General features: G+C 67.3%; 2 protein-coding genes across 6 annotated transcripts; both read left to right on the top strand.

The window, feature by feature from the left end:
- The first annotated feature begins 460 nt into the window (after positions 1-460).
- On the top strand, positions 461-17,158 carry CAPN15 (calpain 15). 4 transcript variants are annotated; one of them, XM_065923920.1, is made up of 13 exons: positions 461-701; positions 5,799-6,079; positions 10,210-11,638; positions 12,312-12,520; positions 12,585-12,768; positions 12,842-13,065; positions 13,734-13,859; positions 13,931-14,083; positions 14,371-14,532; positions 14,621-14,847; positions 15,068-15,234; positions 15,322-15,500; positions 15,571-17,158. In XM_065923920.1, the coding sequence occupies exons 2-13, from the start codon at positions 5,898-5,900 to the stop codon at positions 15,746-15,748; spliced, it is 3,420 nt and encodes a 1,139-aa protein (XP_065779992.1). In that variant the 5' UTR covers positions 461-701; positions 5,799-5,897; the 3' UTR covers positions 15,749-17,158. The 4 variants fall into 4 exon arrangements, with proteins under 4 accessions (XP_065779992.1, XP_065779994.1, XP_065779993.1 ...); XM_065923922.1 differs by lacking the exon at positions 5,799-6,079; XM_065923921.1 differs by lacking the exons at positions 461-701; positions 5,799-6,079 and adding an exon at positions 6,352-8,326 and having other exon boundaries at positions 15,575-15,717.
- A 4,356-nt stretch (positions 17,159-21,514) lies between these two features.
- On the top strand, positions 21,515-27,031 carry PRR35 (proline rich 35). 2 transcript variants are annotated; one of them, XM_065920219.1, is made up of 4 exons: positions 21,515-21,613; positions 21,808-22,191; positions 24,919-26,064; positions 26,338-27,031. In XM_065920219.1, exons 3-4 carry the CDS (start codon positions 24,956-24,958, stop codon positions 26,957-26,959), a joined length of 1,731 nt encoding a protein of 576 aa, XP_065776291.1. In that variant the 5' UTR covers positions 21,515-21,613; positions 21,808-22,191; positions 24,919-24,955; the 3' UTR covers positions 26,960-27,031. The 2 variants fall into 2 exon arrangements, with proteins under 2 accessions (XP_065776291.1, XP_065776290.1); XM_065920218.1 differs by lacking the exon at positions 21,515-21,613 and having other exon boundaries at positions 21,649-22,191.
- The last annotated feature ends 279 nt before the right edge of the window (positions 27,032-27,310 follow it).

Consider the following 27,310-nt stretch of genomic DNA (forward strand, 5'->3'; position numbering starts at 1 on the left):
GGAGGGAGCTGGCGCGTCTACGGGCCCCGCGGTCCTCAGGGGCCACAACCGTATCCGCGGCCGCAGCCTGGCACCTCCCCCGCACGGAAACCGGAAGCGTCGTGCCGGGCCGCTGAAGGTCCCGCCCCTTCCTACGGCCCGGGCATTCTGGGGCTTGTAGTCCTCGTTCCCTCATCGGCACCTCCTCCAGCACAGCTCGCCGCCCGGCAGCGGGCTCGGCTACCTCCCTCGGCGCCCGCGGGCGGGACTGCCGGGGACGTCGGAGGGCGCCAAGTCGAGGCGGCTATAGGCCGCCGCCCCGGAGTCAGCCTCCCGGCCTGCCTCGCGCGCCACCCTGGACTCCGCCTCCCGGTCTGCCCCGCGCGCCGTCCTGGACTCCGCCTCCCGGCCTGCCCCACGCACTGCATTGCCTTGTGGGAGCCGTAGTTCGGGCGCGCGACTCACAGCGCCGCGTGCGCCCCGGGCGCGCCGTAGCCACGGGGCCCCGGCCGGGCGCTACGCTACGGAGGCGGCGCAGGGCGCGGCGCGGGCCGGGCTGGGTCGGTGCGCTCGCCGGCTCCGCCACTCAGAGCGAGAAGCTGTCGGGGCCGCGCGCCGACGGCGGAGGGCCCGGCCGCCCTCCGAGAACAAGTTGTGGGCCGGCCGGCGCGGGCGAGCGAGCCGGGCCTCGGGGACTGAGGAGGCGCCGCGGGTTTGCGGAGGTGAGTCCCGTCACCCGAGCCAGGCCGGGGGCGCGGCCTGGACCCCCGGGAAGCCGTGGCCAACGGGCGGCGCCTCCTGGGCACTGGCCGGTCCTGGCCGGGCTGGGGACGCTGCTGGAGAGGGGAGCCGCCAGGACCTCGGGCGCCGGGCAGCGGGAGACCAGCCCAGGGTCTGCAGACGCGGGAGGCGGCCTCAGCCCCTCCTGCCCTTGAGCGCCCTTATCTCCGGTCAGTGTCCCGGCCGCGGCGGCGTTAGGGGAAGTGTCCGGCCCGGCCCGGTGGAGTGGGGGAGCAGGCGCGTCCTGTCTGCCCACTGGCCACCAACCTCACTTCCTCCTACTGTTCTTTTCCTGTTGGCGCTGGAGCGAACCGAAAAGTTACCCATGGTGGCCCCCCAGAGTGTCTGCTGGGCTGCCGGCCCACCGGGCTACCCACAGGAGTGGGGCCCTTCTGATCCTGGCCAGGGCAGCCTTGTGTGATCAAATGGCCCTGACAGGGCTGACTCTCGGGCCCCCTTAACACGCAGGAGTTTGTGACCAGACTGCAGACAACAGGACCCCAGTAAGGCCCAGCCTGGGAGTTCGGGGTCTTGTGACTGCAAGCCCTGCCGAACTGTGGGAGAGCTGGGACTCAGCTGGGTGCTTGGTTGTTCTGTGCTCTCCTGAGAGCCCCTCCTGCGGGGCCCCCTCCCTCTGCCTGCGTCTGGGCGCAGTCTAAGCCCCTGTGGGAGGACCCCCCCCCCCCCGGTCCCCAGAGCTGGGCTCAAAGGGAGATGGGGTAAGTTGATCCTTCCACTTCTGAGTGCCTTTCTCAGCGGAGGGGAGAAGGGTAGTATTTCCGTGGCCCAGGTGCCTGGAGGAGGGCCCCAGATGGGAGGGGAGCCTGGGAGCCCCTGCTCTGCAGCTCTGCTGGTGGGCATGGCCTGGCCTTGGTGTCAGGCACCTCTCACTTCCTCTTGGGTTGTTCTGCTCCCGGGAGGAGCGCTTCTCTTTTCTTCTGCGTCTGAAGCTCTCTAGAGCTGCTTCCCGTGAGCAGTCAGACTGGTGTCCTCGTGACCTCCTGAAAGCCAGGCTTAAACTCAGTGATTGCTAGGCTTTAGAGAGGGAGCCGGTCTTACCTAGTGTCTCTGCTCTAAGGACCCCTGCCCCAGACCAGGTGCTCTGAGAGCAGGAAGTGGCTGGGTCCTCAAACCCTTCTGGACGGGGTCACTTTGCTGAAACTCTCTGGAGTTTCATTAGACTCTCTGGACCCCTGTGTCAGACAGCATCTTGTTGAGCCCCGCTTTACAGACAAGAGGCCCAGGCTGAGGGCAGCCAGGCTGTGGAGAGGGATGGGTGGGCTGCACATCCAGTCCTTCCAGCCCCTGCTTCCACCGCCCCCAATGTTTGTCTTTTATTAGGGACGAAGGATTCTGTACTCTAGAGGTTCTCTAAAACCATGGATGTCTTCGTGGGCCTGAGCAGGTTGCTGAAGAGCCTGCGGGGCTGGGTGTGTAAGAGCCCAAGCTCAGACTCGGCCTGGATGCTCCCTGCCCCAGGATCAGCTGCTCTTTTGCCTGCACTGACTCCTGCCCTCCCACCTGGCACCCGCAGGAGCGTCCTAAAGCAGGGACATGGTGGTGTCTCTCTTGTCTAACCTCTTTTGCCAGGTTCCCAGGCAGGGTCACCCCCCACCAAGAGTGCCCAGCAGGCCTGTGGCGCCCCTTTGGTGTTCCCGGCTCCCCGTGCCCAGCACTGCCCCAGCCGCACCAAGGCAGGTGGTCAGCGAGCATCCTGAGTCAGCTGCAGGCCGCCCTGGTGACCTGGCTCTGAACTCGGAGGGGCCTCTGGGGGCGTGGGGCCAGAACGGCACCTGCAGCCTCCTGGGGAAGAGGACCGGCCAGCCCGTCTCCACCTTCCTGGGTGAGACGAAGGAGGGTATGGGTGGAGTTTGGACTTGGACACCTGCCCAGGCACACCTGTCACCCTGGGTCACCCTGCGGATGGCTGTGCTGGTGCTGCCAGGACGGTGCAGGGAGCTGGGGGCCACGGGGGAGCAGCGGGGACCTCCTGACGCCCCCAGGATACATTGTCCCTCCAGTGAGGACTTGTCCGGGGCTCCGGCCTCCCTGCCTGTCCTGGCGGCACCATCTCCCTCCAGCAGTGGCCCTGCTCCTGCTGTCTGCTTCCCCCTCCCTGGTGGCCGGACTGTGGGCCAGGGCTGGACAGCACTGCAAGATCAGAGGGAAAGCAGTCCAATAGCTGCTACTGAAGAGAGCCGCGGTGTCCGTGTCCCAAGGAAGCGCCCATGGCTTCGCTTCCTCGGCTGTTGGGCCAAGCCTGGAGCGGAGGCAGCGCCTGCCGCCGGCCCCTCCACGGCTGCCCTGCCAGGGACCCCCCCCCAACCCACCGCTCCTGAAGAGGCGGCTGCAGAGACGCTCCCCACGGCCCGTCTGCCTCCTCGGCGTGAGCCGGAGGCTCCAGTACCTTTATGTCTCTGAAGCAACTCTGTCCCCGTGAGGCCTGCGGTCACCAGCCACCCAGGCTGCGCTGCTCTGCGGCCACTTGGCCAACAAAAATGTGGAAGTGCCAGAGGCATGTGCCCGTCACCAAGCGGCTCTGAGCTTGTGAACTGGAAAGCGAAGTCGTGGTGGCATCCCTGGCTCCCTGGCAGAAGTTTCCTTTTTCTTGACGCTTGTCTGAGTGGGTACGACTAGAGACAGAGAACACGCTGCATCCCATCCTCCAGTCTCCCTGCTGGCGAGCCACCTCTCACCTGTGGGTGTCACTCTGGGGGACTGTCTCCACCCCTCTGTCCCGGAAAGCAGGGGCCTGGAAGCGGAGCCCTGCTGGCCACGTGACCCGTACTGGGTGGGGGGCCCAGGATCTGGACTGCGGCTGGACACAGTGGGGCCGAGGTGTGGAGACAGTGGCTGCCTGAAGCATGTGCAGGCAGGGTCTGCGGCCGGACTGTTTCCTCCCGGGCCGGATAGTGGAATGCTGGTTTCTGTTTTGTTCCTGCAGCTGGCTTTTAGGTGACATTGATGGTGACTCTCAGCAGAATCTCAATAGCCCTCTTCTCAAGGTCCTGGCCTGGCCGGTGGGGGTGTCTGGGCCTCACAGTGCACCTGGGAAGGACAGGAGGCGTGTGGCCTGCGGGCAAGTGGTACCAGGACCTGGGCCCCGGGGAGTCTCGCTGACTGCTTGCCAAGAGCCCTGATCCTCGCCCCACGCACCCTTCCCTGGTGGCTGCAGCCATGGGCAGAGCCAGGCTGTGGAGGCCTTGTCCCCTGTGGCCCTGGCCGGCCTAGACAGTGGTGGCCTTGGACCAGGCAGTGAGGAGCAGCCGAGTCAGGCCCCAGACTGCTCAGTGTGAGGCCCTGCCGCCAGACGGGCTGGCCCTGGAGCCTGGGCTCGGCCTTGGAGGCGAGGCTCGGGGGTGGGTCTTCCAGGCACTTGGCCCTCCCCACTGGACGGGTCTGGACTTTGGCCCTGGAGTAGCCCAGCCCGCAGGCTTATCACCAGGACCCAGAGTCCATCTGCCAGGGGTGCCAACCTGTCTCCCTGCTGCAGGACTCTGCCTTCCGCCGCGAGACCGAGGCGGCACGGAGACCAGGCCCTGTCCTCGCTCCCCTGGGCTCTGGCTGCGAGTGGGCTGCCCCCAGCCGTCCTCTGTGCTCTCGGTGGGCGTGGGCTGAGTTCCTGGTCAGCCCTGGACTCAGGCGTGGGTGCTCCTGCTCCGTGGGCACCTTTGTGGCTTAGCTTCAGCTCGAGGCCTCGCCCGCTCAGGGTTTGGCTGCGGAAAGGGAGTGTTGGAGACGCTCGGAATCTCTCCGCGGGAAGGTGCCCGCGTGGGGTGGGGGCAGGAGGCTGGGGGCTGGCCTGGTTGCCATGGAGGGGCAAGTGTCCTGAAGGACCAGCTCGGCGTGGACCTGACTGCCCACGGTGTGGGCACCGTGAGTGCCCCCTCACAGCCCAGGGTGCAGGACTCCAGACACGGCCGCTGCCTGAGTGTGACTCGTCCCCGTCGGGGTGAGCATCCGCAGTAGGAGGGGAAGGGCTGCGGCTGGAGGCGGGTGGTCCCGGCCTCACACGGGCCTCACCCTGACATCAGGCGGGCCCGGCGGCGTGTCAGGCATGTCGGGCGACATGACTCCGATCCCCTGTGCCTGTCCTTTCCACATGGTTGTTGGGAGTGAGAAGTGACCCCTGCGGCTCGCAGGGCGCTCCCACCAAGTGGCTGTCCTGTCGGTGAATGTGGGGGGCGTTGGCTCTGCAGCCAGTGGGGACCCTCCTCACCCCCAGTTGGCTCTGGTCGAGCTGAGGGGAAGCCTGAGTGGTGGGTGACTCTCAGGGGCCCCGGGCCTTCGGCAGCCTGTCCAGCCCTGGTCTCGGTCCCTTGGAGGAATAGGTCTGGCAGGCGTGTTGCTACCCGGCTCGCTGGCCTGACTGCAGCACTGAGGACAGGGCCCAGGCCCTCCCCCTGCAGAGTCGCTGCCCTGCTGGGCCCCAGGCGCCTGCTGGGAGGGGGCCGTGGGTGCTGGACCTGGGCTAAGGCAGACCAGAAAGGGAAGTGGACAGCCACGGCGGCCCAGAGGCAGCCCAGGCGTCTTCCCTGGCCTGACTGGGACTCACCTCATCTGAAAGGAGACGCCCCTCCCACTCCCGCCCCGCCACCTCCCACCTCAGGACAGGTGTACCTGGGCCTCCCGAGAGCAGGCAGCCTCCTGGGTCCCTTCCTGCTCACCGTCGCCGGGTCAGGGGAGGCTGTCCTCCATAAGGGCCGTGGGGGTGACTGTGGATAGTGCCCAGGGCTCACCAGCCCTACTGGGCACTCCTCTTCCAGCTTATTTTCTCTGGTTAAATATCTCCTTGATCATTTCTTCCAGGGTGAGACCCATTCTGAAAGCCAGCAACTGTGGCACAGCCGCCTCACCCTGGGGGCACTGAGAGGGCCATGCTGGGGGCGCCACGGGGCAGGAGGGACCCTGGTGGTGGCCCTGCTGCAGGCGCCCCTGCTGCCCCGGAAGCTGCGCATGCGCTGGGACCCTCCGGGCGCCGTAGTCACGTGTCTCTTCTCTCTCTGTCTCTGTCATTTCTGTTGTGCTCCTCGGACCAGCACGGCTCTCGAGGCCGCCCTCCTCCATGCTCTGCCTCGCCCGCCACCGCCGGTGCCCTGTGACCAGGCCCGGCGTTCAGTGTGGCCGCTGCGGGGGCCATGGGGAGCTCCGCCTCCTCGCTGGCCGCAGAGACAGAGTCGGACCACGGCTTCCCCCGGGGACCGCCCTGCCCGGGGCCCCTGGCAGCGGCTGGCTGGGGTAGGAGCGGCCCCAGTGGGCCCGCGTGGGGCGACAGCCTGGGCACCCGGCAGCACCCGCCCCCGCGGCCCCGGGCCCGAAGGTAAGCAGGTGGAGCAGGGGTGGCCCCCGGGGGCCTCCCAGACAAGCGGGCCCTGTCCCTTAGGGCCCTCTGGCGACTCTTTTCACCCCAGAGACTCGGGCGACTCGGGCTGCTCATTGGGCAGAGCACACCCAGGATCCCCGCCCCCGGAGCTGGGCTGAGGGTCTCAGAACCGCAGACGGTGGGGCCAGGACCGCCACCGCCTTGGGCCAGGGGCTTGCTTGTCCGCTGGCACTGCAGCGGCTGCTGGAGCTGCTTGCTGGGTGGGGCTGGGGGCATGGCACGCACCGAGAATGCTGCTTGCTTCCTGTGGAATCTGCGGCCCTGCCATGGCCCGCACGTGTGTTGCCCTGTGACGTGGCTGCCTGCAGGGGGCAGGGGGCTGTGGGTCCCGCTGACAAGCCTCCCTCTACGCGCCCACGTTCTCCAGCTGCAGCTGCAGCTGCGGCTGGACTCGGCCCAGGCTCCCCCGGCGATCTCCACCTCCGGGTGCTGAGGTGAGGGGTGGGCAGCCCAGCCATGCTGCCCACACACGGATACCCCAGCTTCTCCGCGTCCTGCAGCCTGGCTGGAGGGTAAGGGGCACAGCAGACACTCAGAGTCCACCGCCCTTGAGCCAGAGGTGGCACTTGGCCTCCTCGGGGCCCCAGCCTGCCTCAGGGGCTGCAGATACCACCCTCCGCCGGTGGCCCTCAGCGGGCACTTCATTAGACACAGCTCACTTGTGCAGGACAGTACCTGGTGTGTGTGGGCCATGAGCGTGTCCTGGGCTCACCATCTAGGCGGCCGGCCCGTGCATGGAGCAGGACCTGGGTCTTTGCAGGCTTCTGGGGGTCACCGCGCGACCCCAGTGAATAGTCGTGGAGGCCCATGGTCCAGAGGGATGGCTGGGGAGCAGAGGGCTTCAGTTCCCTGTGCCATCGGTGCTGGCTTTGGATGGCACTCACCTGCCGTCAGGGGCTCAGCTCACACAGTGGGAATCACACGGCGTGTGGCCTCTGCTCACTGAGCGTCGTGTTCTCGGGCCACCCACGTGGTAGCGAGTGTCAGGACTTCGCCCCTTTATGGCTGAGCGATGCTCTGCCGTGTGAAGTAGGCCTGCTGGTTACTGATGGGCACTCGGACTTGCAGCTGTGCCACTGTGGACGTGCGTGGAGAGGAGTTTGTACAGACGTGTGTTGTCACCTCCCTTGTGTAGCTACACAGAATGAGGTTGCTGATGTTTACTGTAAGTTTACGTTTAACTGTCTGAGGAGCTGCCAGGCTGCTCTCCACAGTGGTTGCGCCATTTCCCAGGCCCCCAGCCATGCAGGGAGGGTTCTGGTTTCTCCACACCCTCCCTGCGCCGTCCTGCCTGCATGCAGGGTGGTTGCCAAGCTGCTCTGACTGGCGTCTCTCCGGGGCCAGAGCGTCTCCTCGCGCCCTCTCCACGCACACGTGTCGTTTCATTTCCATGTATTTACGTTCTCAGGGCAAGTCCCTGGGCAGGGGGGAATTGCTAGGCCTCAGGGAGGGGTACAGGCCCCGAGGCGGGTGGCAGAGATGTCACTGGTCCGGCCCGCACCCTCTTATTCTTCCGCCCAGTGCCGCCAGCAGTTAGCTGTGCCGCCTGGAGTGAGTCAGGAGGAAGAGCCGCCAGTGACCTTGAGGAATCCACAGGCACCCGACTAGACACGAGAGGGGCAGGCAGGGGGCTGGTGCGGCAGAGGCAGGCCAGTGCTCCCCACACCTTTGCTGGACACGTGGACACGCGTGTGGGTGGCCCGGCCAAGCTGTCCCTGCCCTGAGGGGCCCCGTGGGGACCTGCCACACAGCGCCTCCTCCACTGAGGAGCCTGCAGGTCTGGGCTTGGTCCCACTGCCAGGTGGACCAGGAGTTGCAACGCCCAGAGGACCTGGGGTTGGTGTGGGCGTCGGCCCCTGAGAGCTGCAGGCCTGCCCTGGGGACACAGGCCGAGGGGATGGTGCAAAGTTGGCTGAGGGTGACCTTGGAGGGAGGTGCCCGTGTGCCCCTTGGGACCAGCTGGGGGTCAGGGTCAGGTGGGCATCCTGCCGGGCAGCGCGGCCTCAGGTCTGCTGGCCTGACCAGCGGGGTCCTTGAGTGGGGACCCAACTTTCTCCACTTAGCTTTCTGGGGAGCCGAAGGCCGTCTCCCAGGTGCTGCAGCCCCTGTGTCCCGGGAGCACCCGCCGCCGCCTGCCTCTGACCTGGGGCCGAGGCTGCAGCCCAGAGAGCCGAGGCTGAGCAGGTGTGTGCTGTCCACCCCACCTGCAGCTTTTGCTGTGTCCTGAGGGTGGGCGCCTGGTGCTTGGGAGCGTCTGTGTGGAGGCTCTGGTGCATCAAGGTGCTGGGAGGTGACCCTGGCTTTGGGGCTGGGGTGGTGAAGGCCCAGGTTCCTCTGGACACCCCGCCGCTGCCCCTTGAGCCGCTTCATCCCCGCCCACCCCGTGACACCGAGATTGAGGCGTGGGTCGAACAGGTCCCTGAGGGAGGCAGCCCACACCGCCTCCCGCCCTCCCGGGACGCCAGCCGAGGATCCCAGTGTGGCCTCGTGCTCATCCGGGCCTGGGCCCAGCCAGCCGTTGGGCTGTGAGGGGTGTAGGGTTAGGCTTCCTGCCCTCCTGTGTGTGCTCAGCACACCTGGACCACTGGGGGCCTGGAGCCAAGGGCTGGCCCAGGTCTTCCCCCAAGTCTTCCCCCAAGCGTCCCCCAGGCCACGGGAGCACACGGGGTGCAGGGCGGCCATCCAAGCCTGGGCCTGGGCTCCAGCGTGTGTGTGGCTTGTCTGTGTGGCCACGCGGGCCTTCTCGCTGGGGAGCAGCAGGGGGGCTTCTTAGGCTTCGGAGACGCAGAAGCCCAAGCTGACCTGGCTAGGGTGCGTCCAGCACTCGGGCGCTGCGGCAGCTGTGGACAGCCCCGAGGCTCAGCCACGTACCCAGGGAGGCGGCATCAGCCTGCGCTGGGCCCAGGAACCATCATGCTGCTTGGGGGAGGGTTTCTGTTTGTGTCTTGAAGAGGGAAGTTTTCTTTCTTCCTGGAGTGTTTGCGTAAATGTAGCATAAGAAGCGCGAGCTCCACGCCTCCTTGTAAAAGAGCAGTTGATGTTTCTGCCGAGCAAATCAGCTACCGTCAGCAGGAGAGCGTGGACGCCCCCCACGTGGGCTGGCCTCGAGCGGCGGGTGAGGGTGAGACCCTGCTCAGCCCGCGGGAGCTGCCGGCTCCTGCCTCTGAGCTTGCCCATCCTGAACCTTCCCGTGGGTGAATCATGCCATGTGTCGGGACCCAGTGCTGGCGTGTGTCCGCGCTTCACTCCTGGCTGCTGAATGGTGTTCCATGTCTTGTTTGTCCATTTACTCATTGATGGACACTTGGCTTGATTCCACCAGTTGGCTGCTGTGGGCAAATCTGCTGAGCACGTGTGGATGTGTGCTGGTGAAGAGCACGTACCTGGGGTGGAATTGCTGGGTCCTAACTGTGGTCCTTCCGTAGCTTCTGGGGAGCCATCTAACGGTTTCCTGCAGCAGCTGTGCTATTCCGCGCTCCCCCAGCGACGTGGGAGACCGGGTCTCTCCAGCTCCAGGTCCTGGCAGCCGTCCTGCCGGGTGGGCTGGTGCGCTTTGCATTTCCCTGACTGACCCACTGAGCAGCTTTCTACGGGCTTCTCCGGATCTCTGGGGAAAGTCGCCTCAAATCCTCTGCCCATTTTTAAAGCCAGGTTTTTGTCGTGTGGTCGTAAGAACGTTTCATACGTTCTGGCTGCTAGACCCTTGTCAGACACGGTTTGCAAACGTTATCTCCTGTAGGATATCTTTTCACTTTCTTTATGGTGTCCTTTGATTCATGGAAGATGTTAGGTTTGATGTTCTTTTGTTTTCTCTTTCGTTTGCCTGCACGGTCATGAATATTTACCTACATTTTCTGCTTCTAAGAGTTTCATAGTTTTCATTCCCACGCTTATGTCATTGATCCATTTTGAGTTAAGTTTTGAATATGGCGTGAGGTACGGGTCTGACTCCTTCTTTAGCATTTAGATCCAATTTTCCTAGTGCGTTGGTTGAAAAGACCATCATTCCCCCCTGAACACTCTTGATGCCCTTGTCAGAAACCCCTGACCATGGCCTTCCCTTGCAGCCACACGCACTCGCCCGGGCCCATGGCCGCGGTCGGGGAGTGGGCCTGCGCACGCTGCACCTTCCTGAACCCGGCTGGCCAGCGCCAGTGCTCCATCTGCGAGGCCCCACGGCAGAAGCCCGACCTGGACCAGATCCTGCGACTCAGCGTGGAGGAGCAGAAGTGGCCGTGTGCCCGCTGCACATTCCGCAACCTTCTGGGCAGGGGGGCCTGCGAGGTGTGCGGCTTTGCCCCTGAGCCCGGCCCGGGGGCCCCTCCGCTGCCCATCATCAACGGGGCGCCCCCAGAATCCCCGGGCAGCTGCCGGGACGAGGCGGGGCCCCTGCGGACAGCAGGGCCGGTGGCCGTGGAGCCAGTGGGTGGGCGGCCGGCAGAAGCGGAGGGGCAGGAGGGGGGCGCGGCTACGCCTGGGAGTGGCTGGGCCTGCCAGCGCTGCACGCTGCACAACACGCCCGTGGCCAGCTCCTGCTCAGCCTGCGGGGGGCCCCGGAAACTCTCGCTGCCCAGGATCCCTCCCGAGGCACTTGTGGTCCCGGAAGTTGTGGCTCCTGCAGGCTTCCCTGGTGTGCCGGCCCCTGCCCAGCCTGGGGAAGGTGCCGAGGCCAACCCTCCTTCTGCCGTGGACCAGGAGCCCCCCCGGGGGCCACCCTTCAACCCGTTCTCGCCCACCCTCCAGAACAACCCTGTGCCTCGCAGCCGCCGCGAGGTGCCCCCCCAGCTGCAGCCACTGGTGCCTGAGGCCGCCCAGCCCTCGCCCTCTGCCGGCTCCAAGGGGCCCCCCCAGGGCCTGGGGCGGCCCGCAGCTGGGGCCGCCCGCCTGGCGGAGCTGCTGTCAGGCAAGCGACTGAGCTTCCTGGAGGAGGAGGCGGCCGAGGGGGGCCCTACGCTGCGCCTCCCGGGGCCCGCCAGCCCTGCGCACTGCGAGACCGGCAGCACCACGCCGGGCAGCGACATCATTGACCTGGGTGGCGACAGCGTGCGTTACACGCCGGCTAGCCCCTCCAGCCCTGACTTCACCACCTGGTCGTGCGCCAGGTGCACGCTCAGGAACCCCACGGCGACCCCCCGGTGCACGGTGTGCGGCTGCTCCAAGCTTCATGGCTTCCAGGAGCACGGCGACACCCCCGCCCGCTGCCCCGACTGCAGTGCAGACAGGCCCGGGCCCTGCCCAGCCCACAAGGCCGGCCGCCCCCTCCCTGTGGCGCCATCTGAGCGCCCGGGCCAGTGGGCCTGCCCTGCCTGCACCCTGCTCAACGCGCCTCGGGCCAAGCACTGTGCCACCTGCCACACCCCCCAGCTCCTGGCGGCCCAGCGCCGGGGCGTGGCGCCGCTGCGGCGCAGGGAGAGCGTGCTCGTGGAGAAGCGGCGGCAGACAGACGAGGGCGAGGCCAAGGCCCTGTGGGAGGACATCGTGGCCTTCTGCCGGGAGGTGCGGCCCCGAGGCGGTCCCTTTGCCCCCGAGCCTCAGCTCCGGTGACCCCCATGTGACCGGTCACCTGAGATCCTCAGGCCCTTCTCCTTCTGTGTCCGTGAGGGTGCTGACCCCTCACCCCCAGCGTGAGCACCGGCAGCAGTGGCCTTACGGGAAGGTGGGGACAGGCAGGCCGGATGCCGCCCCTGGTTGCAGAGCCCCAGCTGAGACAGGTGTCCTGTGTACTCTCTGCCCTTGGACTGCAGGAGGCTAAGCCCAGGGTGTCACCCCCAGGGCCCTGGGGGTATCTGTTCCCTGGGCTGCTGCCCTCTGTCGCTGCCGGCAGCCCGTCCAGAGCTGTCCCGGCCACGCTGCCCCCCTCACGCCCCCCCACCTCTCTTCCTAAGGCCTCTGGCGCCCCACACCCACACCTGCAGCCTCCAGGCTGGGCCCCGCACTGTCCCCTGGGGCGCACATTCCTCCCATTGGCCCGTCACCAGCCTGCTGTGCCCTGGCTGACTGCAGTCCACCACGCCTGCACAGGGTGGTATGGGCCTCACGAAGCTCAGCCGTGCCATCTGCAGGCTGAAGGCTGCTCTCTGTCCCCCTTCCTCTCCGGCTCAGGCAGCTGGATACACTCGGGGTGGGGTGGGGTTCGGGCCGCCCTGAGTTACGGCCTTGGTCTCTGCAGAACAGTGTGAACTTTGTGGACGACAGCTTCCCCCCCGGGCCCGCGTCTGTGGGCTTCCCCGCGGGTGACAGTGTCCAGCAGCGTGTGCGACAGTGGTTGCGGCCGCACGAGATCAACTGCTCCGTCTTCAGGGACCACGGCACCTCCTGGTCCGTGTTCCACACGCTCCGGCCTTCCGACATCCTGCAGGGTCTCCTGGGGAACTGCTGGTGAGTGTGGGGCTCCCACCCGGGGTGGCGGGCCGAGCTCCCCCTGAACCCCGGTCTTGTGCAGGTTCTTGAGTGCGCTGGCAGTGCTTGCTGAGCGGCCGGATCTGGTTGAGCGGGTGATGGTCACACGCAGCCTGTGTGCAGAGGGTGCCTACCAGGTGAGGCTGTGCAAGGACGGCACATGGACGACGGTGCTGGTGGACGACATGCTGCCCTGCGACGAGGCTGGCTTCCTGCTCTTCTCCCAGGTGGGTGGGGGTGTGGGCGGGCGGGCAGCAGGCGGGAAGAAGTGGCGGCCTCACGACTCCAGTCCCCCCGCAGGCTCAGCGCAAGCAACTGTGGGTGGCCCTCATTGAGAAGGCGCTGGCCAAGCTGCACGGCTCCTACTTTGCGCTCCAGGCCGGGCGCGCCATAGAGGGCCTGGCCACACTCACCGGTGCCCCCTGTGAGAGCCTGGCCTTGCAGGTCAGCTCCACGAACCCCCGCGAGGAACCAGTGGACACTGATCTCATCTGGGCCAAAATGCTGAGTTCTAAAGAGGCTGGGTAAGAGGGACAGCCATGCTGGGGGCCTGGAGCAGCAGGAGTAGTCAGGCCAGCACCCTGATCTGCACCCATGTTTCACAAGATACTTCTGGTACGGGCTGACAACAGCTGGGAGGCCCAGCTCCCCATGCTGTGCTGGCCACCTCACCTGCTCAGATGGGGTGAGGGCACGCAGGGTGCTGTCCGTTGGCTTGTACCTAGAAGGCCCTGTCCTGACCTGGGCCTGTGATGACCGTCAGCATCCTTCGGGGTCCACGTGGAGTGAACTTCATGGTGGCACCTGGCAGTAGCAGCCCCCAGGGTGGATGGGTTGGGGGAGTGGGGGCTTCTGAACTCTGGCGTGCACTGGCCAGTGTCTGGGGAGGGCCCAGGACCCTTGCCCTCAGCTGTGATGGGCAGTGGCACGGCTCCACCCCTTGGGGAGCAGCATCTCTGAGCTGGCAGGGCCCCCAGCCTTGTCAGACCTCCAAGGGACCCAGGCCTGCCCACCTCAGCTTGGCCCATCACTTCCTCAGCCCCAGCGTCCCACGTGGGTCTCCCACAGTCAGGGAGACCCCCTCCTGGAGCTGCACCTCCCCGAGGCAGGCCAGGACAGCAGGTGTTCCCTAGAGAGAGAGCCCACCCAAATACCAAGGGGCCCCAGTCTACGGGCTGCTCTAACTGCGCAGGTTCCTCATGGGCGCCTCCTGTGGTGGGGGCAACATGAAGGTGGATGATGCTGTCTATGAGAGTCTAGGCCTGCGTCCCCGCCACGCCTACTCCATCTTGGATGTCCGGGATGTCCAGGGCTCCAGGTAAGGATGGGCATGGCCATGGGTGTGGTGGGGCCATGGGTGTGGCCCCCAACCCTATGGTCTGTTCACAGGCTCTTGCGCCTACGGAACCCATGGGGCCGCTTCTCCTGGAACGGCAGCTGGTCAGACGAGTGGCCACACTGGCCGGGGCACCTGCGGAGTGAACTCATGCCACATGGCAGCAGCGAGGGTGTCTTCTGGATGGAGTACAGCGACTTCGTCAGGTACCTCCCACCGCTCACCTTGGTGCATACAGCGTCTTTCCCAGGAGCTCGGCCTGTTTACTGCATGGCGTGGGGTGCTTCTGCTGGAACTCTGCCCATGGGTCAGCCTTAAGGCCTGGCGCCCCTGGCGGTGTCCACAGACAACAGCCAGGACTGGGGTTTCTGAACACAGATTCCAAGAACTGCCAGCAGCCGAGAGAGCCTGCTGCGGTCACCCTGCCCAGGGTCGCATGCCATGCGGGCAGCTGGGTGGAGGCCGCTCAGCTGGCTATCCTCTCGCTGCCCAGGTACTTTGACTCAGTGGATATCTGCAAGGTGCACTCAGACTGGCAGGAGGCTCGAGTGCAAGGCAGCTTCCCCAGCTCGGCCAGCGGGCCGGTGGGCGTGACGGCCCTCACGGTGCTGGAGCGTGCCTCCCTGGAGTTTGCCCTCTTCCAGGAGGGCAGCAGGTGGGCCAGGCGGACTGGGGACGGGACGGCGGGGTGTCGCGGGTCTAGGGGTGGGGCCTGGCCACTGGCGACCTTTCCGTTCGCCCAGGCGCGCGGACTCAGTGGACAGTCACCTCCTGGACATGTGTGTCTTGGTGTTCCGGGCCTCCTTCGGTAGCGGCGGTCGCCTGAGCCTGGGCCGCCTGCTAGCCCACAGCAAGCGCGCCGTGAAAAAGTTTGTCAACTGTGACGTGATGCTGGAGCCGGGCGAGTATGCTGTGGTGTGCTGTGCCTTTAACCACTGGGGCCCTGTACCAGGCCCACCCGCTCTGCAGGGTAGGTGACCAGGTGGCCACACGGCCCCAGGCCCCGCCCCACACAGCCCAGGTCTGCCTACAGCCCCCAGGCTCCGCCCACACTGTCCCTATCAGCACGGACCCGCCCACAAGGGCCCAGGCTCCGCCCACACCCTGCCCATCAGCGCGGCTCCGCCCACACGGCCCGGGTGGCATACAGGAGGAGGGCTATCCACTCCCTCACTCGGTGCTCCTTGCAGCCTCCAGCCCCTCAGCGGGGGCCCCGCGCAGCACCCCGGAGGCGCCCGGCCACGTGCTGGCCGTGTACAGCTCGAGGCTCGTCATGGTGGAGCCCGTGGAGGCCCAGCCGACCACGCTGGCCGACGCCATCATCCTGCTCACAGAGAGCAGGGGCGAACGGCATGAGGTGGGTGGGCGGGCGTGGACCCTGGGGGTGCGGCAGGAGGTGGCTGCCCACGGCCCGCCCACCCATTCCTGCACTGCCTGCGCCCAGGGCCGCGAGGGCATGACCTGCTACTACCTGACGCACGGCTGGGCGGGGCTTATCGTGGTTGTGGAGAACCGGCACCCCAAGTCTTACCTGCACGTGCAGTGCGATTGCTCCGACAGCTTCAACGTGGTGTCCACGCGCGGCAGCCTGCGCACCCAGGACAGCGTGCCGCCCCTGCACAGGTGCGCTCCGCCCCGCCCTGCCCCCTGGGGCCCGCTGACCCCGCAGGCCCTCACCTTCCCCCTCCCCCAGGCAGGTCCTGGTGATCCTGTCACAGCTGGAAGGAAACGCCGGCTTCTCCATCACCCACCGCCTGGCTCACCGCAAGGCAGCACAGGCCTTCCTCAGCGACTGGACGGCCTCCAAGGGCAGCCACAGCCCCCCACTCACGCCCGAGGTTGCTGGCCTGCACGGCCCCCGGCCGCTGTGACCTCCCTGCCCCGACCCGCCTGCCCCCACATGCACTTTATGAGGGAGACCCCAAAAGGACGCTTGAACCACAATCTCAGGACCCCCACCCAGGGAGCTCCAGCCATGGGCACAGCTCCCCTGGCCCTCCCCCCACCCCTCCCTCCTGCCCAGGGCCTCCCAGCCACCCAGCAGATTACCTCGAACCCACCTCCAGCTCTAGGGGGCTGTGTGCCAGCCTCTCTGACCAGCCCACCTTGAGGTCTGGCTCCAATCTCCAGGATCAGGGTGAGGCTGCCCCTTCTCCATGGGCCTGCGTCTCCTGCTCTGGTCAGGCAGCCATGTGCTCCAAAACCAAATCTGGGCAGGTCAGAGGCCAAGACCCCAGAATGAGAGCAGGGACCACCCTCGTCGTAGGGGTCAGAGGTCAGGATTCCAGGTTGAGAGCAGGGACCATTCTCATTTTGTGATCAGAGGTCAGGACCCTGAGATGAGCAAGGACCAGCCCTTTGTTGGGTCAGGCCAGAACCCCAGGGTGAAAGTAGGGACCACCTCTATTTTAGAGGATCAAGGCCAGGGCCCAAGGATGAGAGCAGGGACCACTCCAATTCGGGGAGGTCAGAGGTCAAGATCCCAGGGTGAGAGTAGGGATCACTCCCTTTCCCTCAGTTTGCCCCCATATCCCACCTCACCCCCAAGCCCTCATGCGGCCAGCAGGGGTCCCTAGAGCCCCAGCAGGGTCCGAGAAGGCAGGTGCCTGGCAACTGTGGGCTGAACCAGGGTGGGGAGGGACACTATGCAATTCCTGGCACGCCAGCCAGGATCGAAGCCATGCCCTGGGCCGGGGCTGGGGTGGTGGTCAGGTGGGCCTGGGCCCAGCCCCGTGCTTGGCACCACCTGACCGGCAGGAGAAGCAGAGTCCCTGAGTCCCCTGGGCTGTGTCCAGGCGCAATCAGGGTGGGCCCCAGCCCCACAGCCCTCCCGCTGAGCCAGCATTCTCCCTGTCTGCTCAGCCCTGAGCTCTGTCTGCCTGGGGACGACTAAGGCCGCTTCCTGGGTGCCTGGCCTTGCTGCCCGGCAGCCTTCTGGCAGCGAGCGGCCCTGCCCGTGGTCCCTCGCTTTCCATGGGGCTGTGGGGTTGGGGGGGGGCAGTTTCACAGCTGGAGAAGCACTAGACCCCTGGCCCCCTTTGTACTCCTCCTGTTACTCTTGAGTGGGGGATTCACACCTGGAGAAGCACTAGACCCGCCCCCGCCCCCTTTGTACTCCTCCTCTTACTCTGAGCTGTGAGTATTTTTAACCTTGTACATACGGCAGCTCTTCTGATGCAGAGACTATTTTATCAACGTCAGCGCCATCCCCGTAGGATGACCCCATGGGTGTTTCCAGACTCAGGCTCCGACGGACCAAATAAAGATGTTTTGTTTTGTAAGTTCGTTCTCGTCTGTCTCTCCTAGGGGCCCCTGGCCCCTGGGCTCCTCTCCGGGACAAAGCTGTGCCCACCTAGGGACAGCCTCTCTGGGATGCCTGGGTTGGTACCCAGGCCTGCCTCCCAGGGAGCCTTCAGGGGCACCCTGCCACCTGCTGCCTGCACCCCAGGAAGGATGGGGCATCTAGGTGGGGCAGTGGTTCAGGTTCAACCCTGTAGTGGTTCACAGACTGGCACCCATGAAGCCTCAGAAGGGCCCTGCCTGTGCCGGGCTTTTCCTAGAGAGACAGCTGCGTTCCAGGCACCTGTCTGGATCTGTTGGTCGCGGTGGAGCAGAGGGTGTGCGGGGCTGGGAGACGGCCGCCCTGTGCCCACTCCCTGCCATGCTGGGCAGTGTGCAGCCCGCAGTCCTAGCCCAGACTTCATGTGGGGCCAGGAGGGCCAGTCTGCCAGCGAGAAGGGGGCTGGGGTGCCGAGGCCACGCTGGGTGTAAGAGGCCTGTCTCAGGCCAGCCTATCGAATGTGAAAGCAATTAAAGCCACCAGCAGTGTTCGCTCCGGGCGGGCCTCGGGCAGCGGGGAGCTGCCACAACGCATCTCCGCTCAGCGCCTGGAGACGCACCCCCACCCCACCCCCCACTCCATCCACGGCTGCGCTGGACCTTGTCCTCGGGGGGCTGGGCTCCGTCACCCCAGGGCATCCCAGGGAGCCTGGGCCCACATCGCTGCAGCCCCAAGATGCCCAGGACGTGAGAGCTGACGGGCCCGGTGGCTGCCTGCCTCCCGACAGGCTGGCCTGGAGACCCCAGCCTGTGCCTGCTCCCCTTGGACACTTTCCCCGGCAGGGAGGGCTGAGGAAATTGGGGGTCAGGGGCCCAGGGCTAAGACCCTTCTTGGGGATGCAGCTGCCCCCGGGAGGTGCTACAGGAGCTGAGGTGGGGCCTGGTGGCACCTGGACCTAAGCTGGTGCGGGTGGTGGGCGAGGCACAGCCTCCTGATGCGTGCCTGCGGAGGCGCCTGTCCCGGGCCGCGTCCCCCCACGTCCCCCGTCCTCGCCGGCTGGGGCCCCTCCCGGCCCTCGCCCAGACTGCTTGGCTGCCCACCCGTTGGCCGCGGTGGCCTTCCTGAGGCGGGCGGCGGGGTGTTCTCACTTGTGAGGCAGCCCTGTCAGAAGCACTTAGTGTACAAATTAGCCGCGGCCTCCCGCCTCCTCCGCGCTCTGGGCTCTGGGCTCCGCAGACTCCTGCCCGCCCCGGGCGCCCGCCCACAACAGCCGCTGCCAGCCGGCTCCTCCGTGGCCCCCGACCTTGACCTGGACGGGGGTGACCGCGAGGGGCGGGCGTCCGGCGGGCCGACAGGGGCTCCCGCTCTCAGCCCTGCACCAAGCCGGCCCTGAGCTCCAGGGCCAGCGTGCAGAGCCATAGGGGTCGGACCCCAAGCCACACAGAGACTGCAGCCCCTGCCGCCCCGCCTGCCGGCCGGCCTGCCACTCAAGCAGGAAAAATCGCTTGTGACAGGCCCAGGAAGGCCGGGCCCCGGGGGCCGCGCGGGACACGCACAGCTCCTCTTCCAACATATGGTTGCTGTCGGCCCCGGGCACTGCTCGGCCAGCGCTCCGGAGCTCCGCGGCCCGAGCTGCGCCCCCACCCGCCCAGCCGGCTGCTCCTGCGGATCCACACGGCCTCTGCCCCACTGGCATGCGTCCCCCGACGGGGAGCTCACTCCCGCGGCAGCCCCTCCAGCGAGCAGCCAGGAGCCTCTGGTTCCAGGACCTCCAGCGCATGTGGAGTGAGGGGGAGGGGCCGGGGGTGCTTCCAGAGGATGGTGCTGGTTGGAGGAGGGCTGCAGTGCGCAGGTTTGGGGCCAGAGACCTTCTGGGGTCCCAGTGCCAGGAGCCTCCCAGCTGCACACCCTCTCCCTCAGCGTGGGCCCACTCTGCCCCATGTCTTGGGTGGGCTGGGTAGCCCCACAATGCCCTCCCTGGAGCACGCCTCCCATGGGTACGCTCCCCACCCCCCACGGGTCTGTGGTGAAGTCCCTGAACCTATTCGCATCCCCCACCAGCGTCACCCAGTCCCATCAGCGTGGCTTTGCTTCCCCTCACAGACCTGCAGCGAACCTGCTGTGGCTCCCCAGTGCTCTCAGGGCCCCAGGTGTGACCTTGCCCCTGGGGACCACGCCATGAGTCTCTGAGGCCACCTCAAATGTGCAGGAGGGAAGTGCCAAGGACGACCCGGGCTCTGCCCGTGGTGGGGCTCTCGGACGCTTGGGGGGCTGCTGTGTCATCAGCAAGAGGGTGACCCTGAGCCACGGCCACCGTCTGCCTGGCGCTGACCCCTCCCGGGGCTCTTAGATCCTGCTCACGGGCTGTGCCACTGTCCCTCTTCCCACGGGGCAAGCAGAGGTAGCCCGGCCCCAACACCAGTCCTGGTGAGGGCCGCGCATGGATGCTGAGGGGAGGAGACAGGCCTGCCTCGGGCACCACACCGCTGTCCCCCTGCCTTCCCTGGACCCACTGTCCGTCCTGCCCACGTGCCCCTGGCACACAAGTGCCAACATCAGTGGAAGTGACAGGTGCGCAGCCTTGGGCAAGCGGGCAGAGCAGGTTAATGGCCACGACGCCTCCAGCTGGAGGCAGAGGGAGGGGCTGCGTGTCCCCCACCCCCCGCACCAGGACAAGCTGAGGGAAGGCTGCTCCCTAGGGCCCCCCTGCTCAGTCTGCAGGCCCAGACTGATACCTGGGGAGCGTGGGTAGAGGTTTCCGGGCTCAGGCCACAAGGGGATCAAGCTCCCGAGCTCGGGGGTCCCTGACACTGCCTCGGGTAGGGCCAACTCCCTGGGCCCAAGCACGCCCCAGTATGTTGGGGTGGGGCCTGTGGGTGGGTCACTGCAGGGTGGAAAGTGGGACAGGCTCCGGGCACACTGTGCCAGCCGCAGGGAGCAGAAATGCCCCCAGTGGCTCAGGTAGAGCCCTGCTGACTGGCCTCCCCTGCCACGGCTGCGGCGGCCTGTGCACCCTGACTCAGCACTGGGGACAGGCCATTAGGCTGCGGCTGCAGCCGAGCTCTGGGACCCCTGCTGTGCGCTCAAGGCCACCTGCACCCCTGGCAAGACCCCTGCTGGAGCCCGGCCACGCCCCTCAGTCTGAGCTCAGGGAGTGGGACCGCTCCTTGTCCAACCCAGACTCCGGGGAGGGCCGTCCACAGGGCAGAGCTGGCCTCCAATGGCCTCTTCCTCTCTCTCCTGGGCTTCACCAGGCTGTGCTGAGACGCCCCTCCCTTCCCCTGGAGGGCCGGCAACAGGGCCTCCCAGAGACCAGGAGGAGGAGTCAGCCATAGGGGGCCAGGAAGCTCAGTGTCACCCCTGGGACCCCCAGGCCCAGGTCTCAGGGTGACCTGTGCCCCCTGCCCCGTCTGGGCCGGGGCCTGGCTGGGTGTGTCCGGAGTGGGGTCTGTATGCAGAAGGAGCAGGCCTCCTGGCCCCCACGCTCCACAGAGCTGCTGGCGTGACGACTGCTCAAGCTGTCTCCCGGCCTGGGGCTGCCTGCACGGTCAGCTGGTCAGCTGGGCCAGGCCAGGCGGGCAGAGACGGACGGCTGGTGGGCCGTGCCCCCCCGCAGCCCTCCAGCCCTCCCACCCTGCCCAGTGGGCTTGCAGGGGGGAAGTTGGGTCTCCCCAGTTGTATCAGGGAGCGTGACACTGGACAGTCACCCTCACACCAGTGTCCTGGCACCAGATGCCCCCAGAACATGGCGCCCTGCTCCTTACAAACGCCGATCAGGGCTGACTGGAGCGCCAGTGACAGCGCTGTGGCCAGTCACCCTCCTGCACAGCTGGGGAAACCGCGGCCGGGCTCACAGGCCCAGAGAGCTCCATCCCAGAGACCCTACAGGACACGCCCTTGCCCCCAGAGTGCCCCAGTCCCCGCACTGAGTTGGCTGCCCTGGGCTTCAACGGGGGCTCTAGCAAAGGTGGAGTGGACGCTCACGGGGGCCTCCGGGACAGCACACAGCCCTCTGATGGCCGACTCCACCCCTCCTGAGATGGACATCACGCACCTCCGGGTTCGGACACCGTCCCCTGAACAAAGGCAAACATCCCCTGAGGAATATAACTGGCCTGGCCTGCGGTCTGTGTCCGCAGAATGGTGCTGGCTGCTCAGGGGGACTTCTGCTAGGACCCAGCTGAGACGTGGGGCCCCGGACTATTGAGTTGGACGTTTGTTATCAACATGAAGTCGAGCTCCACGGGCGGTGGAGCCGGTGGAGCGGCTCAGGTTGTGAGGATAGAGGGGGCGGCGTTTCCTGGTGGGCCCTTTCCCCGCCCCCCCCACCCGCCCCCGCTCAGCCGCCCTCCCGAGAGGGACTGGCAGGAGGAGGCCTGCCAGCCAGCGGGCAGGGGCAGGGCCCTCCCCAGAGCGCCTGCCAGGGGACTGGGGGTGATGCTTCCAGAAAGTGGGGGTGAGCGCAGGGGACCCCCTTTTCCCGGGTCAGTGACCGTCAGTGGGCAGGGCGGGGGCTTGGGGGTGCAGAGCCATTCAGCCTCCTGTTTGGAGAAGAGAGAAGGGCACTGCAGGCAAGCCTTGGTCAGCAGAGGAGACTCTGCCCGGGCGTGTGATGGGCTCTGCCCTCTCCTGCCGGCTCTTTTCTCCAAGGTCCTCCTGTCCCGGGGCTCAGCCTCCAGGCCCTGACTCAGGCGGAGGGGCTGTCAGGGGCCAGAGCCCTGCCCTGACGAATGAGTGCTGACGGCCCCACTCCCTGTGCCCTCGGCCGCTGACACCCCATCACACCGCTGCGGGGACCCCGGGAGACCTGGCTGCCTCTGCGCACCCCCGCGGCAGCCTGCAGGCGACGGGGGCGGGGACGTGCCAGGCGCCCCTCGTTCGGCCGCACACCTGCGTCTCCACTGCGCGCTCCTCCACGGGGCTGCCCGACCCTGCCCTGCTCGGGTGGCGCCACCCGTGTCACCGGCCAGGACTCCATCCACGAGTTGCGGGCGCGGCGCAGATTGCTGAGCCGGTCCTGGGCGCGCGAGGCTGGTGAGTGCGCCGAGGGGGCGACTGCGGGCCGGGGAGTGGGAGAGAAGGGGGTGCACCTGAGGTGGGGAGGGGATCGCTGCCGGCGCTCGGGCGCCTCCGCCCCCCTCGAGCCTGGGTCGGAGGTCGCCGCGCCCCCCGGAGCCCGGCGCCGTGGCGCACGCGCGGCCGCTCCTGCCGCCAACTTCGGTAGGTGCGAGTCGGCGTCGGGGAACGCGGTCCGTGGCGGAGGCTTCAGGGACTCGCTGCCTAGTGAGTGACCGCAGACCGCGCGGGGTCCCTCCGCAGTTTCCCTGGCGGAAATCGGGGTCGCGCCCCGAGAGCCCGTGCGGGTCCCGGGGAAGCGGGGTCGCGGCGGGGCGAGAAGTTCCCGGGGCTACGCGCAGACTTATCGCGGCGCAGCAGGCTCCGCTCGGCCCAGGGCGCAGGTAGAGCGGCGCGGGCGGCGGCGGGTCTGAAGTTTGGGGGCCGCGAGGGGCCGACAGGATTGTCCGGGCATGGGCAGGGCTGCCCCAGCCCCACTTCCCCCACTTCGCGGTGTCCAGGCTCCAAGAACTATTAGGGCGCAGCAGTAGCCTCCTTATAGGAGGACGCCCTGGAGGGAGGCAGGGAAGGAGTCGGGGTCTGGACTTCAGCCGAGGAGGAGCCTGGTCACCTGCACCATGCCCTGTGGGGTGCTCCCAAGTCGCAAGGGCCATAAGCTCTAACCCCCCGGTGACTGGTGGGGGCTCCAAGCGCTGGGTGCCCCCTCTCCCCCCTGGGGTGGGGCTCCTGCCTGGTCGGCCCTCAGCTCTCCCCCAGCCAGGGAAGGGTTAGTGGGACCAGGTGTCTGGGCAAGCACCCTGGGGGGCAGGCCGCGCTTGGGACGCATGTGCGAATGAATATGCCTTTGGGGGTGTGGGGTGTGTGCTGGTGGCTGGGGGTGTCTTCTGCTTGTGCACAGTCATGCTGGGCAGGTACCAGGTGTTCTCTGGGCTCCCATGGGGTCAGCGGCGCTGAGATGGCTCCCTACCAAGCCCCCCCTGCAGCCAGGTGACTGCTTCGAAGCAGCAACACAGGACAAGCCTCTTGCCTGCTGAGTCCAGGGGTCTAGGAGGAGCCCCCCCAGTCCAGGGGCCCGGCTGGGAGGTGGGGTGGTGGTGGCACCAGGCGGCACAGCTGTGTGGCTCCCAGGGCTGGGTGATCGATGGCCCCAGCACAGCCGCCTCTGTCTCTGGAGCACACACGCCCATTTGTCATCTGTGTCTTAGGGGGGCGGGGGGCAGGAGTGGGGCCTGCCTCTGCACCCACCGCCAAGTTCAGGGTGTGTCTGCGGCCCCTGGGGGCCCCAGCCCCTCTCCTCAGCCAGCCCCCTCCTCCCAGCCCTGCTGGGAGCCCTGTCCCTTCCCAGATAACCGCAGCCCTCCACACCCGAGCCCTGGCCATGCTAGTCCCCTCCCAGGACCCGTCCGAATGGGCGGCCCCCTCTGCCCCTCTGACCATTCCCATAATGGGGGTGCCTGCTCAGTGTTTGGAGGCAGCAGACATGACTCCCCCCCATGTGCAGAGCCCGAAGGCTGGCAGGGAGGATGGTCTGCCCCAGCCCTGCCCGGCTGAGCCCCAGGGAGTGGGACACATGCCCGTGGGTCCACGCCCGTGAATGACTGTGACCCTATGCGTCCTCGGTGTGTGTGTGCGTGCATGTGCAGTGCATTCACGTGGGCGGTGGCCTGTCCACTCTGAGTGGTCTGTGAGCCTTGTGTGCCTGGGCCCCCTGCCTCTGGCAGCTGCCCGGCTCTGTTCCGAGGTGGCCCAGCTGCGCCGAGATGGTCTCTGCGGGCGCTGCGTGAGGAGGGCTCGGTAGGAGCCCTGCACGCTTGTGTGCACGCACTCGCCGAGCCCCGGCCGAGGCACGCGCTGGGGTGGTGGACAGCCCAGGTGGCAGCCCAGATGGACCGCGGAGTGGCTTCTGAGCAGGCGAGCGGGATGTGGGGAGAGGAGGGTCTTGGCCAAGCTCGGCTGCGGCAGGCTCGGCTGCCGACCTGCCGGCAGTCACCCAGATGGAGCAGGGCTGAGCAGGTGGCCATGCCGTGGGGCCATGCCAGACATCCACGCCCCTCAGCCTGGCCTGGCCCACGCGGGGTGACCCCCTCGGAGACCGCAGTGCCCAGAGACACCCTACAGAGCAGGGACATGCTGTGTCAACAGGCTCTCAGAGCTCCTGCTGGTTCCTCATCTCGGCTGCCCAGCTGCTGGGGGCAGGGGTCTCTGGGGGCAGGGTGAGACAAGGAAGGGCCGCGTCCCCAGGAGGGAGTCTGCTCATATGCTCATACTTGCCTTCCTCCAGTCACTCACCAGTGCCCCTGGGGTAGACGGAGACCCAGGCTCTGCCTGGAGTGGGGCAGATGGGTGTGGATGGAGTCACCCCAGAATTGGGCCTGCCGGGGACTGGCCGACATGTATGTAGAGTCAACCAAAAAAGTTCAGGACATAAATTTCGGATAAACAACAAATAATCTTTTAGTGCCCAAATGTTGGCTCGGCCATGCTTACACTAAGAAAGCATTTGCTGTTTGTCTGAATCCCATTTCCCTGGGTGTCCTGTGTTTTTGTGTACTGACCGTGTCTGCTGACCCTCCAGGGAGGCCTGCTGGTCTGGGCATCAGAGGCCAGGGAGGCGGAGGGCCACTGTGGTGACAGGGTGGGGGGCGTCGGCTAGGGCGCCGGCGCTGACCCAGGCCCCGTCCGCAGGTGGAATGGGGCCGTGGCCCGCCAGCTAGCCACCGCCATGTCCCGAGAGGCCAGCTCCTGCCGCCTGGGCCCCGGAGTGCGCGCCCGCGCGAGGAAGCCCAAGAAGCCGCACTACATCCCGCGGCCCTGGGGCAAGCCCTACAACTACAAGTGCTTCCAGTGCCCCTTCACCTGCCTGGAGAAGTCCCACCTCTACAACCACATGAAGTACAGCCTCTGCAAGGACTCACTGTCCCTCCTGCTGGACTCCCCTGACTGGACCTGCCGCCGCGCCCCGGCCACACCCCGGCCTCCCGCGGCCACCCCGGGCCGCCCCGCGGACCCCTCGGCCCCAGCTGACCCCGGCGCCCGACCCCGAGGGGCACGGCTCCTAGACGCCCCCGCCACGCCCGACCTGGACCTCACAGCTGCTGACATCCTCTCCCTGCGCCGCCGGGTCAGGGGCCCCCGGCTGGGGGCCAAGGGCTCCTCCCCAGGGACACCACCCCCTGAGGCTGGGGACATGCAGAAGGGTGAGGGCTTGGGGGGCCTCCTAGCTGAGGCATGGAAGCCGGGGTCGGGAGGGGGCCGGAGAAGTACAGCCGTGGTGGGTGCAGGTGCCTCGGGCCCCGAGACCAGCGTCCCCTGCTACCCCCCGCCCAGCTCTGGGGAGCTCCCCGAGGCCCAGAGCCTCCACCTGTCCCTGCTGGGCGTCAACTACCCTCTCGGTCCGAGCCTTTTTTCCTACCTGGGGCCTCCCCTGGCCGCCACTGCACACGTGCCCTTCCTGGCCTCGGCCAGCCCCCTATTGCCCCCGGCCGCTGCCTTCCCTGCCCCACAGCCCCCCGAACGCCCCACCCTGATCCCCCGCCTGTACTACCCCCTGCTACTGGAGCACAGCCTGGGGCTGCCGGCCGGCAAGACCGCCCTCGTCAAGCCCCCCATGCCCCCGAGAGGGCCCCCGGGGGCCCTCGTCCCTGGGCTGCTGAAGGTACCAGTGCCGGGACTGGGTGGGCCCTGGCCCCGCAGCGTTCTCAGGGACCCCGGGCAGGAAGAGCAGCTGGGGCGGGCTGCCCAGAGCGACCCCAAGAGAAAGCTGGCCCTGGGGGCCCAGCCAGAACCCCTGAAGGGCCCCTGCAGCCGAGCGAGCGTCAGCGCCCAGAGCAGGTGGGTATGGGGGCCCAGGCATGGGGCACTCAGGGAGGCGGGAACAGGGCTGAGGGGGCAGGGTGGCCGGGCGCCCCCCCACTCCGCCCCACCCAGAGCTCAGCCTGCAGAGGGGAACTTCAGGCTGCAGGGGGGAGACTAAGAGCACACAGCCAGCCTTTCTCCCTTCTGGGGTTCCGAGGCCCCAGGCCAGGGTGCCAAGCTGGACAGGGTCATGGGGGGCGGGCGCCATGGGGACAGTGCAGCCTCCTGACCGGTTCCCGCCACCCCCAGCCTGCGGACCGGCCCCTCTGCGATGCTCTGGCCCGAGAACAAGGAACTGAGCGACCTCGAGACAGCTGGCCCCGCGGCCTCCCTGCCCCCGCAGCCACTGGGCCTGGCGCTGGGGGGCCCTGGGCACATGGGTGAGGACCTGACGCGGGCCTTGGGTGACTGTGCCAGGGCGGAGCAGCACCTGGGCCAGCTGGCGCCTGCCGGGGGCCTGGCCCCACGGCCCCTGCGGGAGCAGCTGGGGAAGATCCGCCGCGAGCTGCTCACCATCCACCAGGCTCTGGCGCAGGCTATGAGGCCACCCGACGGGCCCCTTGACCTCTCTGTGAAACGGGCACCCACCAAGGCGCACGAGGTGCCCGCGGGGCCGTGGGCGCAGCCGGAGCTGGGCCCCACACTGGCCCGGGGGACCCCAGAGCCCCGCGGCCTGCTGGCAGCCCCGCCTCTGACCAGCCACACCACCAAGTGTGAGGCTGATTCGAGTGTCCCCCCGCTGGCCCTTCCCCTGCAGGCGCCCGAGGACCCTGTCATTCCCGGCAGCTGGGGTGCCCACACTGGGGCTGGGGGCTCCTGGCCCCCCGAGGCTGTCCCGGGCCTGCAGAGCCCGCCGGGTGCCGAGGTCTGACCATAGCCCCCGCTGCCCTTTCCCACATGGGCGCCCTCCTCCGACCCCGCGCCCACCGCCTGGCTTCCCTCCTGCCCCAGCATGCCCGGGGGCAGACCCCCACCCGCCGTGGCCACGCCTGTCTCTGGGGTCACACAGTTACTGCCCAGGGCCCCTTGGTGAGCACGGTTGTGGACATTAAAATGGAGACCACCTTCACACACCCGTCTGGGCTCCTTCTTCACTGCCGCTGCAGCGTCACCGTCCACGTCAATGTCTCCAGACTGGGTGTCGGGGCACAGTGTCCTGCGCCCTCCCCGGGGACTCAGAGTCTGGGGAGAGAGTGGGGCGCTATCCATGGGGGCAGAGCGG

This window comes from Muntiacus reevesi, chromosome 2 (genome assembly GCF_963930625.1).
Source record: "Muntiacus reevesi chromosome 2, mMunRee1.1, whole genome shotgun sequence".
Taxonomy (NCBI): domain Eukaryota; kingdom Metazoa; phylum Chordata; class Mammalia; order Artiodactyla; family Cervidae; genus Muntiacus; species Muntiacus reevesi.